The sequence below is a fragment of the Sceloporus occidentalis genome, unplaced genomic scaffold, assembly GCF_023333645.1.
Source record: "Sceloporus occidentalis isolate IW3139 unplaced genomic scaffold, rSceOcc1.0.p SCAF_19, whole genome shotgun sequence".
Classification (NCBI taxonomy): domain Eukaryota; kingdom Metazoa; phylum Chordata; class Lepidosauria; order Squamata; family Phrynosomatidae; genus Sceloporus; species Sceloporus occidentalis.
This window is the reverse complement of record NW_028316999.1, coordinates 13,969,210-13,995,647: the sequence shown is the minus strand read 5'-3', so window position 1 is coordinate 13,995,647 and position 26,438 is coordinate 13,969,210. Positions and strand designations below refer to the sequence as shown.

At 42.8% G+C, this 26,438-nt stretch overlaps 1 protein-coding gene across 1 annotated transcript in view; it reads right to left on the bottom strand.

The window, feature by feature from the left end:
• The window catches only part of LOC149302477 (cytochrome b5 reductase 4-like), a 72,811-nt gene that overhangs the window by 30,616 nt on the left and 15,757 nt on the right, over nt 1-26,438 (bottom strand). Inside the window, exons 5-6 of the mRNA XM_089482658.1 lie at nt 21,011-21,052; nt 20,327-20,381 (exon numbers count right to left, since the gene is read on the bottom strand). Of these exons, the coding sequence (XP_089338784.1) occupies nt 20,327-20,381; nt 21,011-21,052 (97 nt within the window). The remainder of the gene's footprint in view (nt 1-20,326; nt 20,382-21,010; nt 21,053-26,438) is intronic.

Here is a 26,438-nt window from a genome sequence, read left to right as displayed (position 1 = left end):
GACTTTTACCCCAAAAATCTTTTACTCATATAAAAAAGCTAATGAAAACACCTACTAAATAGATTCTACTATTTGTCCGGAGTTTAGAAATACCCAATGTTTTTATGTTTTTTTTGCTTTTTTCTGCACGTTATGGAGCATTAAGTACAAGTAGCTTTTTGCTATTTCAAAACCATTTTTTCCAAATATGGTAATTCTTCCCCCCATGTGCCATTTCGGGTATCTTTGAAGCCGGCCAATGCAATTTACCCCATCAAGTCATATATTTTTGAAAATGAGACACCCCAGGGTATTTCAGATGCTAGTATTTTAACTCTTTCCATGCACCATATCTACCACCAGTCTTTGTCAAACTTAGTGGTAGTAATTTATTTTGTGTTTTTTATCGCTAAAATTGCTCTTCAGGTATGGATTTACAGCTCCTGGTATACATCACTTTCAAACAAAACCCCAATATGTGTTCAGCAACATCTTCCGAGTACAGTCATACCCCCCATGCATGGGTTTGTCGGGTTGTTTGGGAGGTAAAACGCCACATTTAGGAAGTGCACATTTTTTAACTTGGAACTTTTACATCTGGTCATTCTGCCCCCATGTCCTAATAGGACCATCTTTGAAGTCGGCTAATTCAATTTACCCCATCATACATATTTTTGAAAACTAGACACCCCAAGGTATTTCAAATGCTAGTATTTTAACCCTTTCCATGCATGAGATTCTACCACCAGCCTTTGCCACACTTTGTGGTAGTATTTTTTTGGTATTTTTTTTACACAAATTGTACTTTGGGTGTAAATTTATAGCTCCAGGTATACGTCACTATCAAACAACACCCTAATATGTGTTCAACAACATCTCTCGAGTACAGTGATACCACCCATGCATGGGTTTGACTGCTGTTTGGGGTTAAAAGGCCACATTTGGGAAGTGCGCTTTTTTCCCCCTATTTTGGTCAGTCTGTGCCTATGCCCTATCTTTGAGCCTGGCCACTACAATTTACCCCATCAAACCATATATTTTTTAAAACTAGACACCCCAATGTACTTAAAATGGTAGTATTTAACCCTTTCCATGCATCAGATTCTGCCACCAGCCTTTGCCACACTTTGTGGTAGTATTTTTTTGGTATTTTTTTCACACAAATTGTACTTTGGGTATAAATTTATAGCTCCAGGTATACGTCACTATCAAACAACACCCTAATATGTGTTCAGGAACATCTCCCGAGTACAGTCATACCCCACATGTATGGGTTTGTCTGGTGTTTGGGGTTAAATGCCACATTTTGGAAGTACGCTTTTTTTTCCCCATTTTGGTAAGTCTGTGCCTATTCCCTATCTTTGAGCCCGGCCACTCCAATTTACCCCATCAAACCATAATTTTTTTTAAATTAGACACTCCTTGGGTATTTGAAATGCTTTTATTTAAATTTTTCCATGTCAGGATTTTTGGGAAGATACAGCGCTAATTTTAGCACTTGCTTATAATAATAAACTTTATTTTTTTATTTAATTTATTTTATTCTTTTTGGACTTTTTTTTTTACATTTTGCTGGAACTGGATAGTTCCTCTGATGCATAATAATTTTTAAATGTTACCATGTTTTTTTTAAGCTTTTTCTTTTTTTCTTTTTTTTTTAAAATATTTTACTAATCACATAGTGATTAGAAAGGTGGGCTCCATTGACTTGTATGGTTGAATGCAGTACCTGTATTCAACCTGCAAGTGGAGCCAGAGTTCTCTAGAGGGTCTGGAGACCATCTAGCGAACTTTTTCAACTTTATTATTTTTTTTCCCGGGCCGCCGCCATCTTGCGGATGGTGAAGACTGCGTGCAGCTGTGGCTGTACAGCCCGCCCTGGGGTAAGTATTTGGTGCCGCTGGATGCCTCCTGATCGAGGCATTCCAGCAACACCATTTAAGTATAGGAGGTGATCGTTGATCGCCTCCTAAACGCTTTTAAAACGGGCGTCCGCCACCATACAATGTATGGCGGATGTTGACGCCCTGGGGAGGGGCCAGACATGGCCCATGATGCCGATCTCGGTGTTGCTGAATGCCTCGACATCGAGGCATTACAGAAACACCGTTTAAGCATAGAAAGTGATCGTTGATCACTTTCTAAGCTTGTTTAAGTCTCATAATGTGTCAGGCACGTCATAGGTCGTTAAGTGACCGTTTTGCATGACGTGCCTGACCCGGCAATGGACGTTAAGGGGTTAAGCTTTCCATGGACAGTGAAAATTATTGATATTTTTTGTGAACTATAACAACATCCCTAAGGACACCTGTGCTGGAAAAATCCATATCAACACATCAAATGTGTTTGTACTTGGAATGTGCACTCTATTTATAATTCTGCTTTAACACAGATATAACGTGCAGATTTTTCTTCAATAGATGCACAATATTAATGTTAAAAAATGTACACAATTGGGGGGCGTGGCCGACCAGCGAACGAGATGGACGCATAAGTCCTGGGCTCCCGCTCACCACGCTCGTAAATAGGCTTCGGTTTTCCGCTATACCCCCCGAGATGGGCAAACACTCAAAGCTCAATACCCCGAAGCCGTCGGGGTCCAAGGACAGGACCGCACTTACCTCTGTGCGCTCCTTTTTCACCGCGCCGTCCGACCAGGACTCCCGCGATTCCTCGCAGAGGCCGCCATCTTCTCCCGCGAGCCAGGCAAGTGAACCGGCCGACGAGGACTGCGGTACCTCACAGACACCTCACACTCACCGGGCGGACCGCCTTTGGCACGACAAGCTCGACTCTCTACCCTCTAAGGATGATATCGCGGCGATTGTCGACAGGGCTACGCAAGGCATCCACGTGAGTCTTTCTGCTATACAAGCAGACATACGACATATTGGCGACCGCGTGGCCTCTCTGGAAGACGCGCAGCCAAAGATTTGTAAAACCGTTGACGCTCTGACTTCCCAGCTGCGGGGCCAGGCAGATGTTCTAGTGCAACTCACTAGGAAATTGGAAGACCTCGATAACCGAGGCCGGCGAAATAATTTACGGGTCCGTGGCATACCGGAATCGGTTACTCATGAGGAGATTGCGCCGACGCTACAAACCATCTTTAATAAGATTCTCAACAGGCCGACTGACACACTTATCCATCTTGACAGGGCCCATAGAGCTCTCCGTCAGAGGCCTACGGGATCCGCACCCCCACGGGATGTTGTTTGTTGCCTTCAAAGTTATCCCCTGAAGGAAGAGATCATGCGCCATTACAGGAGTAACGCAACCTGCTTTTGGGACTTGCACCCTATCACCATTTTTCAGGACCTTTCACCGCTCACTCTGCAGGCCCGGAGGCTGCTCCGTCCCGTCACACAGGCCCTGCGCGAGGCTAATATCCCCTACCAGTGGGGCTTTCCGTTTGCCCTTCTGGTCCGCCGTGGCAACGCTACTCATGTCATCCGACATGCCTGTGATGTCCGCCAGTTCACAGAGGATCTTGGTCTACCGCCGTGCGAGGTCACCGATTGGGAGCCGTCATTTTCTGCACCGGAGACTCTGCTGGACCCGTCACAAGATTGGTCCCCCAGGCCGCAAAGGCGTAAGAAGCACAAGCCACACGACACCCACTGATTACGGTACTCTGTTACCTTTTTGCGTCTCAGGGCCTTTCTCGCTGTTTCGGCTGTGTTTTGATTGTTATTGGGACCCACGGACGCTATGCTGTACGGTTTCGTCCTACTGTTGCCTCGTCGTCTCCACAGGGTATTTTTTCTTTTTTCGCTCGTCGGCTTTTGTTTTTTACCGTATCATCGTCCTTATTACACTTGCACTTACCTGTACACGGGTGTTTCACTTCCATTGCCGCATGGTAGCTGTTTCTACCTCGTTTACCGCCCGTTATAGCGGTCCCTAGTGGGGTATACTTGCACACATATATTCGTTTTTTTTGGTATGTTTCGGGGGGCTTGTCTCCCTAGGGCTGGGTGTAGCGGGATACCTCTCCTCTATCTTCCCGTACCACCCTTTCTCGCACTCGCCTTTGGCGGCTCTCTTACCGGGCAGTTCTGCCCACCCCCCGAGAGTCTACTGGCTTGACCCATTCGTTGGGTTCAGGCACAGGATTTCGGCCTTTCCTAAGGTCGTCTGGCTCAATACTCGATGCTACGGCATCTTCTGTCGTTACATACATTTGTTGTTATGTTTTGTTTTTTTTTGTGGTTGTTTTTTTTTGTTTTCTTTTATTATTTCTTATTTTTCTTTTTGGCTCCAGGGTTGACACTATCCCAGCGGGGTTCCTCCAGACGTTCTCCCTATGGTTCCTGACATACTCAAATTTACCTCTCTTAATGTTAGAGGTTTGAATAAACCCCAGCAGAGGTCAAAAGTCTTATACACTTTACAACTCCAAAAAACCCATGTTGCTCTCCTTCAGGAGACTCACTTCAAAGCTACCAGGGAGTTTCGTATGACCAATAGATATTACCAACACGCTTTTTTGGCAAGTGCCCCTGACTCGAAAACTAAAGGGGTTGCTATTCTTATCCACAAATCCCTTCCGTTCCAACTCCTGGACGTCTGGAGGGACCCTGAGGGTAGGGCTATATTCCTGAAATGTTACATTGGTACCCTAAAGGTCACGATTGGTAATGTTTACGCTCCTAATCGTAATCAGTCTTCTTTCCTTTGTGGCATGTTGAATCGATTTGGTTCATTTCAGGATGGTCTGAATGTCTTTGGGGGGGACTTAAATATGATTTTGGATCCGCATAGGGACTCCTCCGCACACACCTCATCCATTCCCTACTCCAACATTAAGAAAGTTAAACGGGCCCTGCACCTTCACCAGTTGGTTGATACGTGGCGGTCCCAGCATCCGACAGCTAGGGACTATACCTATTATTCGCACATCCATGACCGCTACACGAGGATTGATAGCCTTTTCCTCTCCCACCACCACCTTCTACATCTCCACGATTCTGACATCGGCTCACAAACCCTCAGTGATCACGCCCCGACGCACTTCACACTACGCCTCCGGGTACGTGCACCCAAACATTGGTGTTGGAGATTAAATGATAATTTAATAGATAATCCCCACCATGTTGAGGATCTTACAACGCATCTCCGCAATTATTTCCAGGATAATGTTACAGATGAGCTTCCCTTCCCTGTGGTGTGGGAGGCCCATAAACCGGTAATACGTGGTCACCTGATTAAACTTGGTGCCACTCTCAAGAGGTTAAAATTGGCCTCTATCCTCGACATCACACGTAAGATCCACCGATTAGAACACTCACACAAACTCACATTGGCCCCTGAGATTCTGGCCCAATTGCATACCCTGCGGGATCAGCTGGCCTCCCTTCTCGATAGCACTACAAAACGACATTTTCTTTTGACTAGGAAATTGTTCTATGAATGGGGGAACAAATCAGGTAAATTACTGGCCAGAGCTTTGCGTGTCCAAAGAGCCTCCTCTTATATTCCCAAAATTAGATCCCCAGACGGATCTCTTCACTATGAATCTCATGACATTGCCAAATGTTTTCACTCCTATTACAAGGCCCTTTATGATTTAACTCCCCCGGCTGCTGGTTCCCCTGACCACTTACGTCGCATTGAGGATTATTTAGGGAAATTTTTACCCCAGCGCTTGGACGGGGACGCGTTAGCTTTTTTAAATGCCCCTGTTACCGGGGATGAGATTCAGACAGCGTTAAAATCCACCCCTCGTGGCAAATGCCCTGGCCCGGATGGCTTCACCACTGGGTACTACCGTAAGTTTTTTCCCGTTCTGGGCCCGCATTTAGTCACTCTTTTCAATACTTTGGCCGCTGGAGCGCAGCTTGATCCCCAGTCCAATGTTGCCCATATTTCGGTCATCCTCAAACCAGACAAGGATCCGGATTTATGCGCCAATTACCGCCCCATATCCTTGATTAATACGGACATAAAACTTTTAGCTAAGGTGATGGCCCTTCGTTTGCAACGCTACATCCCCTCCCTTATTCATAGGGATCAGGTCGGTTTTGTGCCGGGGAGGGAGGCCAGAGACAACTCGATCCGCACACTTAATCTCATCGCGTATGCACGCGCCCACAACGTCCCTTGCGCCTTGGTCTCTATGGACGCCGAAAAGGCGTTTGATAGGGTTTCCTGGGTGTTTCTGTTTCGGGTTTTACAGAAGTTGGGCATCCGGGGCCCTTTCTTTAACCTACTCACCGCCTTGTATGCTAACCCCTCGGCTCACATAAAAATTAATGGCATCCTTTCGGAGCACTTTACCCTGCGGAATGGCACGCGACAGGGGTGTCCTCTCTCCCCATTATTGTTTATCTTGGCGATGGAGCCCCTGGCTCAGGCGCTACGGGATAACGATTTGATCACTGGGTTAACTGTTGCTTCCACCACCCACAAAATTGCCATTTATGCTGATGACATGCTGTGTATGATCACCAATCCCTCTTTTTCTTTGCCCCACATCATTTCGGAATTAAAACATTTTAATACTCTTTCTAATTACCAAATTAATTTACAGAAATCAGAAATTCTTGGCGTAAACATTCCTGACGAATTGCGTTTGTACCTGTCCCGTTCTTTTCCTTTTAAGTGGAAGGACGTGGCCTTTAAATACTTGGGTTTATGGATCCCGTCCGATCTTTCCCAGGTTATTCCACTAAATTTTTCTACATTATTGACTACCGTGACCCAGGACTTACGCAGGTGGTCTGTACCCCATATTTCCTGGTTTGGCCGTATAGCGGTAATTAAGATGAACATCCTCCCAAGATTTCTGTATCTTTTTCAATGTTTGCCGGTACTTCTGCCCAGGAGCTTTTTTCGTGCCTGCCATAGGGTTTTTACGCGTTTTGTTTGGGGGGAGAGGACTCCTCGTTTGTCCTTTAGTCACCTTTCTCGGTCCAAAATGCACGGTGGCATGGCTCTACCGAATCTGGAGTGGTACTGGTTGGCGTCCCATTTACGTAGAGTGGTGGAGTGGTCGATAGCGGTCCCCAAGCTCTGGACCCAACTGGAGGACTCTTTTTTTGGTGCTGATCTCTCTGCAGCCCCTTGGTTGTTACATGGCTCTGGGGGTTGCACGCTCCCTCATCACCCCACTATTTCGGCCACCTTGAAGGCCTTTCGTAGAGTAGTGAGGGGAACTGCCCTCACCTCCGTCCCGAGCCCGCTTCTCCCACTGACACACAATCCTGATTTGCCTATTCATGTCCCTCAGGACGTGCTTCGATTACTCACTTCCACGCGGACAGGGACCTTGCGGCTTTGCCACGTCTTGCAGTCGGGCGCGTTCCGTTCCCTTGCTGACCTCTTACACCCTCGCACTCCGTCCTTCCTGTTGTCCTTAGCATACCATGGGCTCAAGCACTATATTTCTTCTTTATTGCCTGACACCCGGCTCACTAGGCCCTTAACGGGCTTTGAGCAACTTTGCCTGTTGGGTTCTGAACCCGCTCATTTGCTATCTCGGCTATACTCTCTGCTGCAGGAGGCCTATGGGCACTCTAAGCCCTTTTACTTCAGTCTGTGGGAACGGGACTTACAAATCTCCTTGTCTGATGCTGACTGGGACAAGATATTACAGCTCACTCACAAAGGTGCCATTGCCAGTCTGGTACAGGAGTGTAACTACAAGCTCCTGTCCCGCTGGTACAAAGTTCCAGCTGAATTGCATCGTTTTCTCCCCCAAATTTCCCCCCTTTGTTGGAGGTGCGGGGTCGAGGACGGCACCTATAGGCACATATGGTGGGACTGCGCTGATATCCGTCCTTTTTGGCAGGCTGTTGTGAAGGTCATTCGGGATGTTATAGATCCCGACTATGTGGCCTCTCCCCAGGGTCTCCTCTTACACCACACACACTCCTCCTTCACCTCTTATAAAAAAATCATTGACCATACACCTGATTCAAGCGGCGAAGGCCATTATCCCCCGGTTCTGGAAAACCCGCGGCCCCCCCCCACTATCTGCTTGGGTAGCGAGGGTTAACTTTCTGTCTCACATGGAGGACTTGGTGGCCTCTGCTCAGGGCCGTGAATATGCCAATGGTCTCAAATGGCTCCCATGGTCGACTTTCGTCTCCTCTCCTCGCGTAGTGGACCTTTATCTTTCGCACTAATTATGGCCGCCTCACGGTGTGGCTGGTGGGTCGATATTACTTTCGGGACTCTCCTAGTCTTCCGCCTTTGGGCCCTTGGGTCTGCGCTACTATACATTTTGTTTTCGGATGTGTTATTTCCCTGGAGCATGGTTATGTTTTTTCTTTTTTGTTTGTTCTTTTCCACTCACTGTTTATCTTGGAATAACGACATTGTAACATGCGTATTGCTATAATGTTTATTTTGTTACTTTACTGCTCGCTGCATTGCTGCTGGGTCGTTCTGCGGTTACAGATAACAACGGCTCGGTTATTGTGTCTCTGCCTATTGCAGTTTTTGATGTATTTGCTGGCGCTATGTGACCCGCATTTGTATGCTCCTTTGCAACTTTGTACTCATGTTGCTTTTGTCCTACTTTGTACCGATTTACTTGATATGTCCACTGTCATTTTATCATCTGCTTTGTCAATAAACGGTGTTGATATCTAAAAAAAAAGAAAAAATGTACACAATTGTTCATCATTAACCCCTTAATGAAAATACTGTTTCTTACTTGTAGTATATTGTGGGTCAATGGCTCTTTTAAAAATTTTCAGTGTTGCTGTTTAGCTGTGATTTTCTTCTTTCTCATTTCGTGCTCCCACACATATCATATATTGTTTTTTTCAGGACAAACAGGGCTTTCTTTAGATACCATTATTTTTATCATATCATCTAATTTTATATAAAAAAAATGATAAAATATGGTGATTTTCTGTTAAAAAAAAAAATACTTTTTCTCACTTTTTAAATGAAAAACTTTTACTCATCTGCAAAAACGAATGAAAAAACCTGCTAAATAGATTCTACTATTTGTCCTGTGTTTAGAAATACCCAATGTTTTTATGGTTTTTTGCTTTTTTTTTCATTTTTCACACACGTTGTACTCAGGTATAAATTTACCGCACCTGGTATATGTCCTGCCAAACAACACCCCAGTATGTGTTCAGCAACATCTCCTGAGCGAAGTGATACCCCACATTTGTTGGGTTATTTGGGAGGTAAAAGGCCACCTTTGTGAGGTGTGTATTTTTTGCCATTTAGACATCTGGTCCTACTGCCCCCATGTCCCATATTTGGGACATCTTACCCCATTTACCCCATCAAATCATACATTTTTTAAAACTAGACACCCTATGGGCATTTATAATGCCAATGTGGGAATTTTTGTGAAGCTATAGCGTGAATTGTAGGACTTATTCATAAAAAAAATATTTTTGTTTATTTTTTTAGTGACAGTGGGGAATTTTTAAATGTTACCATATTTTTTTTAAAAAAAAAACATTTTTATTTTTCATTTTTTTTTTTTTTTTTACTTATCTCACTGATTAGTGAGCTGGGCTCCATTAACCTTGCATGGTTGAATGCAGTACCTGGATAGACCCACTGTGAACTCATTATTTTTTTCCATTGTTGATGCCATCTTGTGAATGGGGGTAGGGGGGTTGTGTTACTACATGCCTCAATATCGAGGCAAGTCAGCAACACAGTTTATGCTTAAGAAGTGATTCCGATCGCTTCCTAAGCTGTTTTAGCCGTGCGCCGCCACGATCTTTGATGATCGGTGCGGCGGCGGCCATTTTTCTCACGGGGAGGGCTTTCCTCCCCGGATCCACGGTCAGCCTCTCTTGTGAGGCTTCCGTGGATGCTGCAAAGCCGGCGATCGTGACGAAAATGCAGCGATTGCCGCGATGCAGCTATTTAACAGCATGTACACGTACATGTACGGGCTTTGTCGTTATCATGTTGCACTGCAAGCCCGTACATGTACGGGCTTTGTCGTTAAGGGGTTAAAGTAACATTCAAACATTTGAAATGACCAAGAAGGGGCATTTTAGTTTAGGTGGTGTGGCTAAGGGCTCTCTTCTATGGTGGCCTGGATCTAACTCACATTCCCAGATGACAGAAAGGGTGGTGGTGGTGAAGGCTTCCTACTCTTCACAACTTGCAGCTTTCAGCCTTTTTCCTCTGTTCCATAACCCTCCTCCTCATTTGCTATTCATGCCCTCTGGTTATTTTATCTCATCACTGCAAGCATTGCTGTTATAAACTAGGGCTGCAACCAGGCCCGGACTGGCCATCGGGCACACACGGCAGGGCCGCATTGACTTAGGGGCTGATGGAGCTGCAGCTCCAGGCCCCTACCCTACCTACGGCCGCATTAACGCAGGGCATAAGGGGCACCTGCCCCTTAAGCCCGCCGCAACTGCGACCGGGTCCGCCACTCTAAGGGGCCGGGAAGTCCCCACCAAGGCCGGCCTTACGGGTCTGCGGCCGCACAGGGTTTAAATTAAAACATCGGGGTTTTTTTAACTTTATTTAACATCCTCCATGTTAAATAAAGTTTTTTTTAACTTTATTTAACATGGAGGATGTTAAATAAAGTTGAAAAAAAACCCCGATGTTTTAATTTAAACCCTGTGCGGCCGCAAACCCCTAAGGCCGGCCCTGGTGGGGGCTTCCCGGCCCCTTAGAGCAGGACCGGCCTTTGGGGTGTGCGACCGCACAGGGCGTCACACTCTAGGGGGCGGTCCGCACCGGGTGCCGCTCATCAGCGGGTGCCAACTTGCGGCACCCGGCACCCCTCCAGAGACGGACAGTAATGTCCGCCGCTGGAGGAGCAGGCTCGCAAGGGAGCGGTATCGGAGGTCTTTAACAGACCTCCGGTTCCCTTGAGTGATTTTAAGCCGGGTTCAACCCGGCTTAAAATCACTCAAGGGAGCTGGAGGTCTGCTAAAGACCTCCGATACCGCTCCCTTGTGATCCGCGCGGTAACAGCTGCTGTGCGCCGGGGTTTGTTGTTAGATCCCGGCGCACAACACTGAAGCCGCGCCCACCGCTGTCCGTGCCCTCTGAACCGGAAGAAGACAGAGAAGACAGAAGAACTGAAGAAGAGGAGGAAAAGGAGCTGTAAGGAGAAAAGAGGAAAGGTAGGAAAATATTCAGTGAGAGTGGATTAGTATATATGTGTGGATTGGTATATATGTGTGGATTGGTATATACGTGTGGATTGGTATATACGTGTGGATTGGTATATACGTGTGGATTGGTATATACGTGTGGATTGGTATATACGTGTGGATTGGTAAGTGTGTGAGAGTGATGGGTGTTATGCTGTACCATTTCCAATGTCTTTTTCATGATCTAATTATGCTCTAAAAGTACATCATAACTCCCATCACTCTATACTGTTCCATACAGTGGCAGAGCTGGGAGGCAGAGGCCTTGCACCCTCACCGCAGGACTCCTGAAAGGTAAGTGAACTTCAAAGAGGGAGAGGGTAGATAGTTAGGAGGAGGTAGATAGGGAGAAGGGCGTGAGACGGGGGAAAGGGGGTAGATAGGGGAGAAGGGAGTGAGAAGGGGTAGATGGGGCAGAAGGGAGTGAGAAGGGGTAGATAGGGCAATCATACTCCTATCATGCCAAGTCTGCGAGTACATCCTGGAATCTGGGTATGCCTGGGCATGATAGGAATGTGATTGCTATTAACAATCATATATATATATATACATATAATATTGTTTTTTAATTGTTTTGTCCTATTTTGGTGTGTTACTTACTTTAAATAAAAGGGTTTTTTTTATGGTGTGGGGAGGTCATATTCGGTTTCGGACAGGTAAATGCTGCATTTTCGGTTTCAGTCCAGAATTCGTTTCGGTGCATCCCTACTACTAAGCCAGACAATGAAGTGGTAGGCCTACACCACAACAATGTTTGGCGTAGTATATAGTGATTGGGGTTTTGCTGCACTATTGTCAATGTCTGGCTCAATGTATAGTGATAGGGATTACGCTGTACCACTGTCAATGTGTGCCTCAGTATATAGTGATAGGTGTTATGCTGTACCACCGTCAATTTCTGCCTCAGTATATAGTGATAAGTATTATGCTGTACCACCGTCAATGTCTGCCTCAGTATATAATGATAACAGTGAGAAGAGGCAGAGGTGGTAGATAGTGATACAGGGGGATAGATAGTGAGAAAGGGGAGTTTTGTTACAAGTTTTTATTCCTTTCTTTTTTTGGGATGGGGGGGCACCAGAGGAGTAGTCTGCACAGGGCGCCAGAACACCTAAGGCCGGCTCTGCCTTAGAGTGGCGGACCCGGTTGCAGTTGCGGCGGGCTTAAGGGGCTCTGCCTTAATGCGGCCATATAGGCCCAGTCAGTCCGGTCCTGACTGGGCATATTTTAAGGTAGGAGCCTGGAGCTGCAGCTCCATCAGCCCCTAAGTCAATCCTGCCCTGCCACAGGCGCGGTCGCAGTTGCTGCTTGCTCTGGCAACAAGGTAAATAGGGTGAGGGAAGGGGCTGCAGTGAGAAGGGGCAGAGGGGGGTTAGGTAGTGAGAAAGGGGGAGAGGGGATAGATAGAGGCGGTACATATTGAGAAGTGGGGAAGGGGGTTACATAGTGAAAAGGGGGAACATAGTGAGAAGGGGCAGATAAGATGATGAGAGGGGGTAGTGTGAATGCGTATGAGAATGAATGAATAAATGTGTGGATGAATTGTGTGAATGCGTATGACAATTAATGAATTCATGTGTGGATGAATTGCTTGAATGATTTGTGAGACTGCATTAATGAATGTGTTAATGATTTGTGTGAATGATTAAATGCAAAGATGGTACATGAAGGGTGGGCTTTAACAATAAATAAATAAATAAATATGGGCTGCTCAGGCTTAAATGCCCGGGCCTATTTTTTGTCCCAGTCCGGGCCTGGCTGCAACTAACAATTATTTTCATAATCGATTAGTTGGCTAATTATTTTTTCGATTAACCCCTTAAGGACCGGGCTCATTTTTCGTTTTGTACCCTGTGGGACCGAGGCTGTTTTGACACTTTTGTGGTGCTTGTGTTCAGCTGTAATTTTCTCCTCACCCATTTAGTGTACCCACATAAGTTATATATTGTTTTTTTCAGGACAAGATGGGCTTTCTTCAGATACCATTATTTTGATCGTATCATCTTATTTACTATAAAAAAAATAAAAAAAACATGGTGCAAAATTGAAAAAAAAAAACACATTTTATGACTTTTATTTGAAAAATCTTTTACTCACCTAAAAAAGCAAGTAAAAAACTAGCTAAATAGATTCTACTACTTGTCCTGAGTTTAGAAATACCCAATGTTTTTATGTTTTTTTGCTGTTTTTTGTAAGTTATAGGGCAATAAGTACAAGCAGCGTTTTATGATTTCCAAATCTTTTTTAACAAATCTGGTCAGTCTGCCTCCATCTCCTCTTTGGAACATCTTTGAAGCCGGTTAACTCAATTTAACCCATTCAAACCATATATTTTTGAAAACTAGACACCCCAGGGTATTCCAAATGCTGTTATTTTAACCCTTTCCATGCACCAATTATAGAACTACACTTTGTCAAACTTTGTAATAGTAATTTTTTTTAATTTTTTTTCACACAAATTGTACTTTAGTTAAAGATATACAGGTTCTGGTATATGCCACTGTCAAACAACACGCCAATGTGTGTTCAGGGACATCTCCTGAGTGCAGTGATACCCGACATGCATGGGTTTGTCGGGTTGTTTCAGATTTAAAATGCCACATTTGGGAAGTGCGCTTTTTTTCTCCATTTTGGTCAGTCTGTACCTATGCCCTATCTTTGAGCTAGGCCACTCCAATTTACCCCATCAGCCATTTTTTTTATATATTAGACACCCCTTGGGTATTTGAAGTGCTTTTATTTTAACTCTTTGTTGAGATTTTTGAGAAATTTTAGCACTTGCTCAAAATAATAAACTTTATTTTTTAATTTTATTTTATTTTTTTAATACTTGTTTTATATTTTTTTTACACATTTTGCTGGTACTGGATGGTTCATCTAGTGACATCACTGCATAATTATTTTTAAATGTTAGCACATTTTTTTTAATTTTTTTTTTCCATTTTTTATTTATTTTTTTTGAATATTTTACTAATCACATAGTGATTAGAAAGCTGGGCTCCATTGACTTGCATGGTTGAATGCAGTACCTGTATTCAACCAGCAAGTGGAGCCAGTTCTCTAGAGGGTCTGGAGACCCTCTAGCGAACTTTTTCGTCTTTATTGTTTTATTTCCCGGGCCGCCGCCATCTTGCTTGATGGCGAAGATCACCGGCAGCGGCGGCTGTGACCGCTCTCCGGAGCGGTCACAGCCCACCCAGAGGTAAGTGTTTGGTGTCGCTGGATGCCTCCTGATCGAGGCATTCCAGCGACACCATTTAAGTTTAGGAGGCGATCGTTGATCGCCTCCTAAACGCTTTTAAAACGGGCGTCCGCCGCCATACAATGTATGGCGGCTGTTGACGCCCCGGGAAGGGGCCAGACATGGCCCCCGATGCCGATCTCGGCCTTGCTGAATGCCTCGACATCGAGGCATTGCAGCAAGGCCGTTTAAGCGAAGAAAGTGATCCTTGATCACTTTCTAAGCTTATTTAATTTTTTGACGGTTCAGGACCGTCAAAGGTCATTTAGTGACCTTCTTGTTATGACGGTCCTGAACCGGCAAAGGTCGCGAAGGGGTTAATTGATTAATCGGATAAAAAAATGTAAATGTTTTCATTTATTTAAAATAATTTAATAAAGTAACGTAGGCTGTAAAAAACAAACTGATAAAAATACATTTCTTGTTTTTATTTCCCAGCCTGCCCCCCCCAGCACATTTCAGCCCAGGCTTGCCACACTGCCTCCCAGAAATCATACCCCCAGACATGCCACACTGCCCTCCCCACATATGCCTTATATACCCTATATATGCCTTATACCCCCAGATATGTCAATCCGTCCTCCCCAGGTATGCTGTATACCCCCCTGATATGCCATAGTGCACTCATAGGTTTGCAGACTCGTTCACAGACACAATACTTTTATAAATAAGTACTGGGTTAATCTTCACTGCCCCCAGGATTTAGATTCAGCTCAGTTTGCCCCCCTTTACCTCTAACTGCACGATAAGTTAACTTTATTTAATTAAATTAACCCTCAGTATTAAATGAACCCTGAAGAGAAGACCCCATTAACCATAACTGCCCCTAAATTAATCCTGAAGACCCCATCAACCACAACTGCCCCTAAATTAATCCTAAAGACCCCATCAACCACAACTGCCCCTAAATTAACCCTAAACACCCCATCAACCACAACTGTCTCTAAATTAACCCTGAAGACCCCATCAACCACAATTAACCTTAAACACCCCACTAACTATAACCGCCCCTAAATTAACCCTAAACACCCCACTAACTATAACCACCCCTAAATTAACCCTAAACACCCCATTAACTATAACTGCACCTAACTTTCAACAGCCCAAATATTAATTTTATACTCACCAGTTAGATGAGTTCTTGAGCCATGTCGACAGTATAGCAAATGGGGGGGGCCAATCGGCACTTTGGCCATGCCCCTTTCTTTCTCCCTGTCACTGCCAATTGGCCCCGCCCCTTTCTCCCTGTCCCTCCTTGGAGCCAATCGGCAGCGACTCCAGGGAGAGACTGGAAAAAGGAAGTGGGCGGGCCAATCGGCAGTGACTGCAGGGAGGAACTGTAAGTAGGAGCTGCTGCTGTGAGTCACTTAAATGGATTATAAAACGAGGGGTATTTTTCAGAGCAATTGCTCTGAAAAAACCCTCATTTTATAACCGATAAAAATCGACTCAACTAATCGATAATGAAATTCGTTGGCAATGATTTTATCGATTAGTTGTTGCAGCCCTATATAAACCATCTCCCTAGTCCTGCTAATATCTTACTTGACCAATTCTCATCATGGCTTCCCCACTTCATCTTGTCTGATGTCCCCTCTGTCATACTTGGAGGCTTTAACATCCCAGTAGACCTCCCTTTGTAACCTGTGACTTCAAAATTCATTTCCATTACCTCTTCTTTTGATCTCACACAGCCCTATTTAGAATGATGGTTACACCCTAGCATGCGCTATCTCACTTAGTTCTCTAATTCCCCTTTTCCCCTCTCTGACCATCCCTTCCTTTCCTGCTCTCCCACCTTCCCTTTTTTTCATTTTCTCCCCTAACCACAAACCTTAGCCCTCTCAATCTTCAGAAATTCTCAACCAATTTACCCCCTCTACTCTCCCACATCAAATATGTCCAGCCCTAATCTTGCTACCTCTCTGGATAACTCCACCCTCACATCTGCTCTTGAGGATGTAACCCCAACTACTAGTCACTGTTCACTACATTCACGTTTTCAACCCTGGCACACGGCACTGATCAGACACCTTCAATATTGTTCCCGCACTTCTAAACATGGTTGGCCCAAGTCTCATTCTATGTCTGATTTTCTGCACGATAAATTAATGCTACGTTTCTACTACTCTGCTCTCACCCTTGCTTAGGAAACATACTTCACCTCCCTTATCTCTTCCCTGCCTCATAATCCGAAACACCTCTTAGGTACTTTAAATTCCTTTCTTCGCTCTATCACAACTACCCTTTTTTAATAACCTTAGTACCTCTGACTTTACCACATACTTCAATAATAAAATTGATACTATCAACCATCTAACTCGCCTCCAAGCTTCTTGTACAGATTGTACAGTTGTGGCCAAAAGTTTTGAGAATGACACAAATATTAGTTTTCACAAAGTCTGCTGCCTCAGTTTAGATGATGGCAATTTGCATATACTCCAGAATGTTGTTTAGAGCGATCAGATGAATTGCAATCAATTGCAAAATCCTTCTTTGCCACGTAAATTAACTTAATCCCCAAAAAACATTTCCACTGCATTTCAGCCCTGCCTCAAAAGGACTATCTGACATCATGTCAGTGGTTCTCTCGTTAACACAGATGAGAGTGTTGACATGTTCAAGGCAGTAGATCATTCTGTTATGCTGATAATGTTAGAATAAAAGGCTGGAAGCTTTAAAAAGGAAGGTGATGCTTGACACCATTGTTCTTCCTTTGTTAAACATGGTTACCTGCAAGGAAACACATGCTGTCATCATTGCTTTGCACAAAAAGGGCTTTACAGGCAAGGATATTGCTGCTAGAAAGATTGCAATTTATCGGATCATCCAGAACTTCAAAGAGAGAGGTTCAATTTTTGTCAAGAATGCGTCAGGGCACCCAAGAAAGTCCACCAAGCACCAGGACCGTCTCCTAAAATTGATTCAGCTGCAGGATCAGGGGGCCACCAGTGCACAGCTTGCTCAGAAATGGCAGCAGACAGGTGTGAGTGCATCTTCAAGCACAGCGAGGCAAAGATTCTTGGAGTACGGCCTGGTGTCAAGAAGGGCAGCAAAGAAGCCACTTCTCTCCACGAAAAACATCAGGGACAGAGTGACATTCTGCAAAAGGTACAGGGATTGGACTGCTGAGGACTGGGGTAAAGTTATTTTCTCCGATCCCCTTTATCGATTGTTTGGGTTATCCGAAAAAAAACGTATCCGGAGAAGACAAGGTGAACGCTACGATCAGTCCTGTGTCAGGCCAACAGTAAAGAATCCTGAGACCATTCACTTGTGGGGTTGCCAAGGGAGTGAGCTCACTCACAATGTTGCCTAAGAACACAGCCATGAGTAAAGAATGGTAACAACACATCCTTCAAGAGCAACTTCTCCCAACCACCCAAGAACAGTTTGGTGACGAACAATGCCTTTTCCAGCATGACCTTGCCAAAAGGCAAAAGTGATAACTTAGTGGCTCAGGGAACAAAACATCGAAATTTTGGGTCCATGGCGAGGAAACTCCCATTGAGAACTTGTGGTCAATCCTCCAGAGGCGGGTGGACAAATAAAACCCATAAATTCTGACAAACTCCAAGTATTGATCATGCAAGAATGGGCTGCCTTCAGTCAGGATGTGGCACAGAAGTTAATTGACAGCATGTCAGGGTGGAGAGGTCTTGAATATAAAGTTACTAATTACCTACTCACTGCTAAACGCAAGGGCCACTACTACTAATACTCCTCCTACTACTATGCTAATCCTACAGTGCCTTTCTGCTGCTTTGGTCTCCATGACGCTGCTTTCTCCTGGTTCACAACCTACCTTTTCTGATCATATCCTTAGCACCTCCCTCTCCAGTAACACTTCCCCTCTCAGTTGGTGTACCCCAAGGATCAGCTCTAGGACCCCTTCTGTTCTACACTTCTTCACTTGGCAATCTAACCCCAACCTTTGGTTTTGAATACCACCTGGATGCTGATGACACCAAGAGCTACCTATCCACTCCTGATCCCTCCCTCTTAGATCAGGTAACTAACTGCGCTGCCTCTTTGACTGGATGTCAGCATGATTACTTAAACTCAATCTTTCGAAAACCAAACTTCTAATCTTCCTACTCTCCAATGCTAGCTTTCCAAAAAACTGCTGTTTCCATTTTAAAAACATTGCCCACATTCATCCCTTCCTAACACAAGATGCCATTAAGGCTCTTATTCTGTTTTTAACATAGGGTCCAAATATTTTTAAGCATTTCTTCAGTGTTAAGTCTATTTATTTTTAAATATATTTTTATAATATTTCACATATAATTAAAAGTAACATAGTTTAACAATAAAACATGTAAAAACACACCCTAAACATGATAAAAGGGTATGTCACTGCAAATTGTAGCAAGTGTTAATCACAGGTATAATACAATTTATTTTAGACATGAATTCTATACACTATTTTACAGTATTCTACATTGTCTGCATCATCCAACTTATGTAACAAATGAGTGTGAGTATATGTAATAAAACCCATGCAGGTCGAGCTGTATTCAGCACACCTACATAGGTCAAACAATTAGATTACTCACATGAACAAGTATTTATTTCTCACAGGTCAGATATCATTTGTTTTGCCATGTCATCATTTTCAGCAATTTGTGATCAGCCTCCTATTTGTGAAAACCCATGATGTAATAAAGTGTGAAAAATAACAATTGCAAAAGCTTAGTTCTGCTGCTAACAACTATGGTCAAGAGTTTGATTGATTACACATACTAAAGAAGAAGTATGCAAATGAAAGTCGAGAAATGTGCCTGCGTAGAAATGTTACTTTGGCCACAAGTCACATTTCAATAAAGAAGAATTCATGACACATGCACCTGTAATAACAGCTTGCAATAGACACACTGGACATTGAGGCAATGGTAATTGTCACTTGGAATGATGTTTCAGAAAAAAAAGGAGTTAGTCTACACAGAATGTGCACTTTACTGGACATTTTATTGTTAGAGTGGGAAGATCCACTTATTGGCCTCAGAGGACTGACCCAAGTCTAGGGAGTGATGGATACATTTTCATAATGCTTGCCATGAGTTGGGGCTGTAAGGAAATGTGTTATTTATGCACACTTTCAAATATAAATAAATATATATATATATATGTATTTGCATTAAAATCAGAGCAGATTTCTTGTGCAATCTGATCACCATTCTTTTAAAATCTTTGAACAGGTAACATCCTATATATGGAAATATATAGGTAATAGAGTTGTTCAAAAGTGATGACTTTGCAAGTGATTTAATGGTCTTCAACTTCTTCTATTTCATATGACCTCTTATTCTACCGAGACCACCAAACGGCAAATAAGAAGAAAGACATTTGATAGGATCATTGCTTCAAATGGTACATGATAATGTCCAAAGTCATACATTGAAGAAAGAAAGAAAACTTTAGGTAATTTCCGTTACACTTTTGCTTTTCAATCTGTGTTTTAGTGTTAGTACAAAAGTAAGGGATAGATCTTAGTGCATTAGTGTCAAATTGTAAATGGTGTCAAAACCTACATAACTTATAACTAATTTTCTGACTTTTCTCCCTTCCTCTTAAACTTAATCTTGTTGACAAGTTGTGCAACTGAAAGTAAGGTCTGCATAACTGCATACTGGCGTGTCATTTCAAGTTACAATTTCCCTAAAAATCAAAATATCAACTTGTCATCTCCTCTCCTACCTAAGTTTAACACCCTTTTAAAGGTTTTGCCAAGAATGCCAGTAAGTGAGCCTAATACCATTTGTTTCACGGTGTCAAAATCAACCATTTTTTTTTACTTTAGGAACATATTCAAATTGTCCAACACTTCAGGATTTGTTATAGCTTGTGTATTCTACCTTAATGAGAATGAAGTAGGACTCTAAAAGAACTTTCACTCTTACTTTTAATAGATTGTGGCCAAGCTATTTACATCTAAGACTACATAACATTTCCTTGCCATGTTTTTATATTTTTTCCTATAGGGTGTCATACTTACCTAGGGTGTAATTCTCTGTCTGTTACTGCTGACACTTTACTTTGTGGTAGTGTACCTAAAGAAAAAAAAAAGTTTAACTCAACATATGTGCAAACACTGACTTTCTCCATTCACTTCTGATAAATAGGGGATATATATTCCGCTGACATCTTTGCTAACATTGATGTAAGTGGTCTGTCTTATGTAAGTATTAATTTTGCACATGTGTATGTACTCCGTGTCGGTAGTTAATATTCTAAATCACATTTCACGCTAAACCTTGTGTTGTTTCCGGTACCAGAAAAAAAATGAAAATAAATTAATAATCAAGTCAGGAAGGAGGCAGTTACATTCTGGGATTTGGCATATTCTTAGAAGAAGAGACAATAGAACTTGCTGCAAATCTTATACTGCAAATATCTTAAATTACCAAAAATTTAAGCAACACATGTATTTTTTTAAGTTAATCTATGTCACTTTTTTTTAAGTTGACATGTTTCTTTATGGAAATTATTGATATATTCAATATATTAAATTTTAGTAACATAATAAATAGTAGTAAGCCCACTTCCTCAAAAAGAGAATATACATGTGATTTCTTGCAATTTGAGTTAAATATTTTTACGAGGAAAATTAATACTTCTCTAATATTTGTAATAAATTAATTACTCTGGGAATTAAACATAAGGATGAAAAAACGCTTACCATTTAAAGTTTTTTTTTCCTTCAGTTCTGCTGATGTGCCCTCTAAAAAAAAGGAAAAATATGCTGGTAGTCCCGGCTGTCTGGTTTATACATTTTATTGCTATCACAAGAATGTTCTTTAAGTCCATTATTATTTTCCCCTCACTGCCACCCTGTTATACCTGTACAAAACAATAAAAATCTGATTTACAAAATGTGTATATACATATATATATATATATATATATATATATATATATATAGCGATCAGCCGTAAAATTTTGACCACTAACAGGTCTGGTGAATAGCACTTCTTTTCTTATCATGGCACCTGTCAGTGGGTGGGATATGTTAGACAGCAAGCAAACATTTTGTCCAGGCAAGCTACTGTATATCAAATTGCTGGAAAAGTTAATGCTGGTTCTGACAGAAAGGTGTCAGAAGACACAGTGCGCTGCAGTTTGTTGAGATGCTGATCACTGTCCACTGCATTCAATGGGTACTTGAGCATTAGAAATGGACCATGGAGCAATGAAGAAGGTTGCCTGGTTTGATGGTCGGGTGCGGGTGCGTTGCTTACCTGGAGAACACTTGGCACCAGGATGCATCCACAGAGGCCCCACCTTGCAACTTACAGGACATAAAGGATCTGCTGCTAAGGTCTTGGTGCCAGATCCCAAAGCACACTTTCAGAGGTCTAGTGGAGCCCATGCAATGTCAGGTCAGGGCTGTTTTAGCGGCAAAAGGGGGACCTACGCAATATTAGGCAGGTGGTCATTTTCTTTTCAGGTGTTTAATGACTGTTGGATTGTCCTGTATTGTTTGCTGCTCGCTCACTGGAGCTTGGCTATGTGCATTGTAATTTATTTCTTAACAACCTGTCAGCTTTTGTGTCCCATGACAAATAAGCGTTCCTGGCAACATTGTACATGATTTACCAATTCTTTCTGGAAAAGGTTTGGTTTTCAGTAGTACTGGGAATTACATTTCTAACGCTCATTTAGTTTCTAATTCAGCACACTAGATGGAACAATACCTTTAGATTCAGAAATTCACGTGGAACAAACAATAAAAAAATGTTTTTTCCTATTATTCTGAGGGGTAAAGGCAAACGCTGAAACTGCATATGTAGAAACTTGTTGCCTACATGTAGGGCCACTCTCAAAGATCTGTAATGTGCTGACACACATCCTTGTGGTCTATTAAACACACAAATGGTCTAGGGTAGATTATACTCTCTCCATCTTGAAATGAACTTGGGAAGTAAAGCTTTTGAAGCATCTTAAATGTATAATCAGATAAGAGTGTCCCAAGACTTTGGGTACTATAAAAGAGTAAACTCCCTTGCTCACATCTGTACCATAAACGGAACCAAATTTGCACAGAACTCCACAATCAAATGTTTTTGTCCCAACTACATTTAGAGCTCTAGAAATTAGGAAGTAAAGAGGAGGATGAGCAACAAAGTCTAGTTTGCAACTGTATTATAATATTAAAACAATTGTATCAGTCCTCAGTAAACCACAATGACATTTGGAAATAGCAGTTTAGGGAAATAAGAAAAATCTAGAAATATATGTGACAGTATAAAAACCACTTTTAATAAAATCACAACTGTCAGTCTAAAAAACCACAGGGCCCTTGTGGCTAGACTCAGTTGCTTAATTACCACAAAAATAATAGACAGAAAAAAATACCAAAAAATATATAATAAAATATTAATATTGTTATTGAATTTTTTTTGTCCTATTTTGCTGTGTTACTTACTTTAAATAAAAGTATGAGATTTTTTTTATGGTGGGGGGGGGGTCATTTTCGGTTCCAGTCCAGAATTGGCGTTTCGGTGCATCCCTAAGCCAGACAATGAAGTGGTAGGCCTACACCACATCAATGGTTGGCTTAATATATAGTGATAGGAGTTATGCTGCACTATTATCACTGTTTGGCTCAATGTATAGTGATAGGGATTATGCTGTACCACCGTCAATGTCTGCCTCAGTATATAGTTTTAGGTGTTATGCTGTACCCCCGTCAATGTCTGCCTCAGTATATAGCAGGGCTTGACAAATTTGTTGTGAATCTAGGCGCCAGGTAAAAAAGTTAGGAGCCAGGATTTTTTTAAACTAACAGTTGGTTAGGAGTGATCTGATCATCATCAGCCCACTTACTAAACTCACAGCGTTTGACCTGGAAGCACCCTGGACTTTCAGGTCAGTGCTGTTTTTTTTATTATTAATTTTTTATTTTTTTTTTAACTCTTTCGATGCTGATGTTCCATTGGAGCACAGCATTGACTGATATTTAGTCCCCACAAGCTTGTGGGGAAAAATGTTAACCCCTGCAATGCCACGAATGTGTCATACACAAGTGTGGCATTGAAGGGGTTAACGCTGCACTGTCGCTCTCATGGAGCGATCAGGCAGCAGGGGGGTGTTGGGGCTGGTGTTCTTTGGTCTCCACATGAGTGTGGACACCAAAGAACCTTCTCCCCTGTCCCTGAAGCTGCCTCTGGCAGCTGGGACTCAATTGCTGGTCTATAGACCAGCCATTGCAGGGGGAGTCTCTGATGACTGCTGTAGGCTTCCATGCCTACAGGAATCATCAAAGGGCTTGTGGGGGCTCGTTTTTGCTGTTGCTGGTCTGCCTGCACCAGCAGCAGAGCCCCGTACAAAACGGGAATTAACCCCTAAATGCCGCGATCGCGGCATTGAAGGGGTTAACGCGGCACTGTCGCTCTCATGGAGCGATCAGGCAGCAGGGGGGTGTTGGGTCAGGTCCCCACACTTGTGTGGGGAACCAATCAACACACAACCCCCTTCCCTGAAGCTGCCTGTGGCAGCTGATAACACGATTGCTGGTTTTCCAGCAACCGTGTTTTCAGCCTACAGGATCACTCTGTGGGAGGGGTCTCAGGCTCGGGGGCGGGCTCTGAGTGGCTGTGCTGTCTGCCCAGACTCCTGGGCAGACAGCAGCAGCAGCGCCCCCGTGTGGTGACTCAGCCTCTTACATCCACATTTTTTTTATGGATGTAAGAGGCTGACAAAACCTAGGCGCCAGGACAAAATTCTCTGTCGCCATGGCGACCTGGCGCCTGGGATTTGTCGAGCCCTGGTATATAGTAATAGGTATTATGCTGTACCCCTGTCAATGTCTGCCTCAGTATATAGTGATAGGTGTAATGCTGTACCCCGTCAATGTCTCCCTCAGTATATAGTGATAGGTGTTATGCTGTACCACTGTCAATGTCTTCCTCAGTATATAGTGATAGGTGTTATGCTGTACCCCTGTCAATGTCTGCCTCAGTATATAGTGATAGATGTTATGCTGTACCACCGTCAATGTCTGCCTCAGTATATAGTGGTAGGTGTTATGCTGTACCACAGTCAATGTCTGCCTCAGTATCTAATGATAACAGTAACGCTGTACCACCTTCAATGTCTGCGCCAGAAGCTATGCAGTTTTAAAGTGTTTGTGGGGGGGGCACATACAGGATCTGCCCCAGGTGCCAAATACTCTAGGTATGCCCCTGCATCTACTGACTGTAGCACTATATACATACTGACTTCAGCCCCATAAATGTACACACTGACTCTGACACTACAGTATACAGTACACACACATATTCACTACTCCCTTGTGGAGGCCAGCCACGCCACTCCCTATCTTCTGCCATCCTGAATCAGGCACCCTGCAAAACTGTGGGCGTCAGGAAGTGGTTTCTAGTCGCCATGGCGACCAGGACCAAGACCCTACCCTAAGTCTGCTGAAGGCAGCTGACCAGACACAAAACCACTGACACTCGGACACTCTCCATAGAACCATCACAAAGAAAGTCGACAGCCAGCCTAATGGCAGCTGAACAAATGCAAACCCTCAGCAGCTGCTGCATGATCTGTAGAAGCCAGTGCAAAACGGACCTAGCTACTACAAGGAAGAAAGGATAAAAAGCCATATATGAGACATCTATTTACCAAAGGTTAATCAAAAGAAAACCACAAGGTAACAAGAAGGGAGGTACCTTTTAAATGTTTGTTCTTCCTACCCTACACCTAGATGTGTAGTCTCTTTATCCTGTGAGATGTCAAGGAAATACATACATACATAATACATTTTTTGCTTAGGGAGGGCTTTGTAAGCTAGCCAGAATTGTGAAGGCTGAGTAACTGAAACGCAAACGTAAATACAGAATATAAAATTTCCTACATGTTCTATATAACTGAATTGTATTTTTTAATGAGAGAGTTTATTTTTTCCCACAAAAATTTTTTTGGGCAAATTCACCCTAGGAAATGATCTAATCATTTTCCAGACCATCATATTTAAATGTTACTCTCATAGATCACAATGTAGCACCACTCATATTAGCACTACTTCCATTAAGGTAAACTAGCTATAACATGAAGTGAAGTAATTATATACAGCTATTAAACATAAAAAAAAAATAAAAAATCACTTGAATTACTTTTGCTTATTACTGGAAAGCATTTACTCTAATGTGGCATTTACTTCAGCACTCCATTTGGCATAAGCCATTAATACAAGCGCATGTACAAAGTGTACACGTACTGAAGCCGAATACAGTGTTTCTTACTGTGGGTAACCTACGCAGGGCTGTATATTAAGTTATAAAGAACTGTATTCTAGAAGCAGTTACATAGTTAGTGAAGCTGAAACGTGACGTAAATCCATAACGTTTATACGATGATCAAGATCTATTCTTCATAAACCCATGCTAATTTTACTTATTATCTCTTCAAGTAATTTTCCCACAACTGATGTTAAAAGAAGGCACAAAATTACTCTTAAAGGGAAAGTTTAACATTCCATACAGCATGCTTTAAATGCAAAATATTATTTTCCGTGTTCCATAATATTTCATATTTTTTTGAAAAATAGAGGGTATTTCAGATGGTGGTATTTGTAAGTTTGTGGTAGTTATTTTTTGTTTTTTTTCACACAAAGTTTAAGTATAAATTTACAGCCCCTTGGTATATGTCACTGACAAACATCACCCCAATATGTGTTCAGCAACATCCCCAGAGTACAGTGATACCACCCATGCATGAGTTTATTGGGTTACTTGGGGCTAAAAAGTCACATTTGAGATTTTTATTTTGACATCTGGTCAGTCTGTACCTATCCCCTATTTGGGACATCGTTGAACCTGGCCATATTTACCCCATCAAACCATATATTTTTTCTAAACTAGACATATTTTAAATGCTAGTATGTTAACTCTTTCCATGACAGGATTTCCAGTAAATATCGCATTCATTTTAGCACTTGCTCACAAAAATAAACGTCGTTTTTTTTTGTATGTTTTATATTTTTAGACTTTTTTGGTAAATTGTGTTGGAACTGGATGGTTTCCCTGATGGTGACATCACTGCATAATTTTTAATAATCGCATTCTGATGAGAAAGCTGGGCTCTACTGACTTGCATGGGAG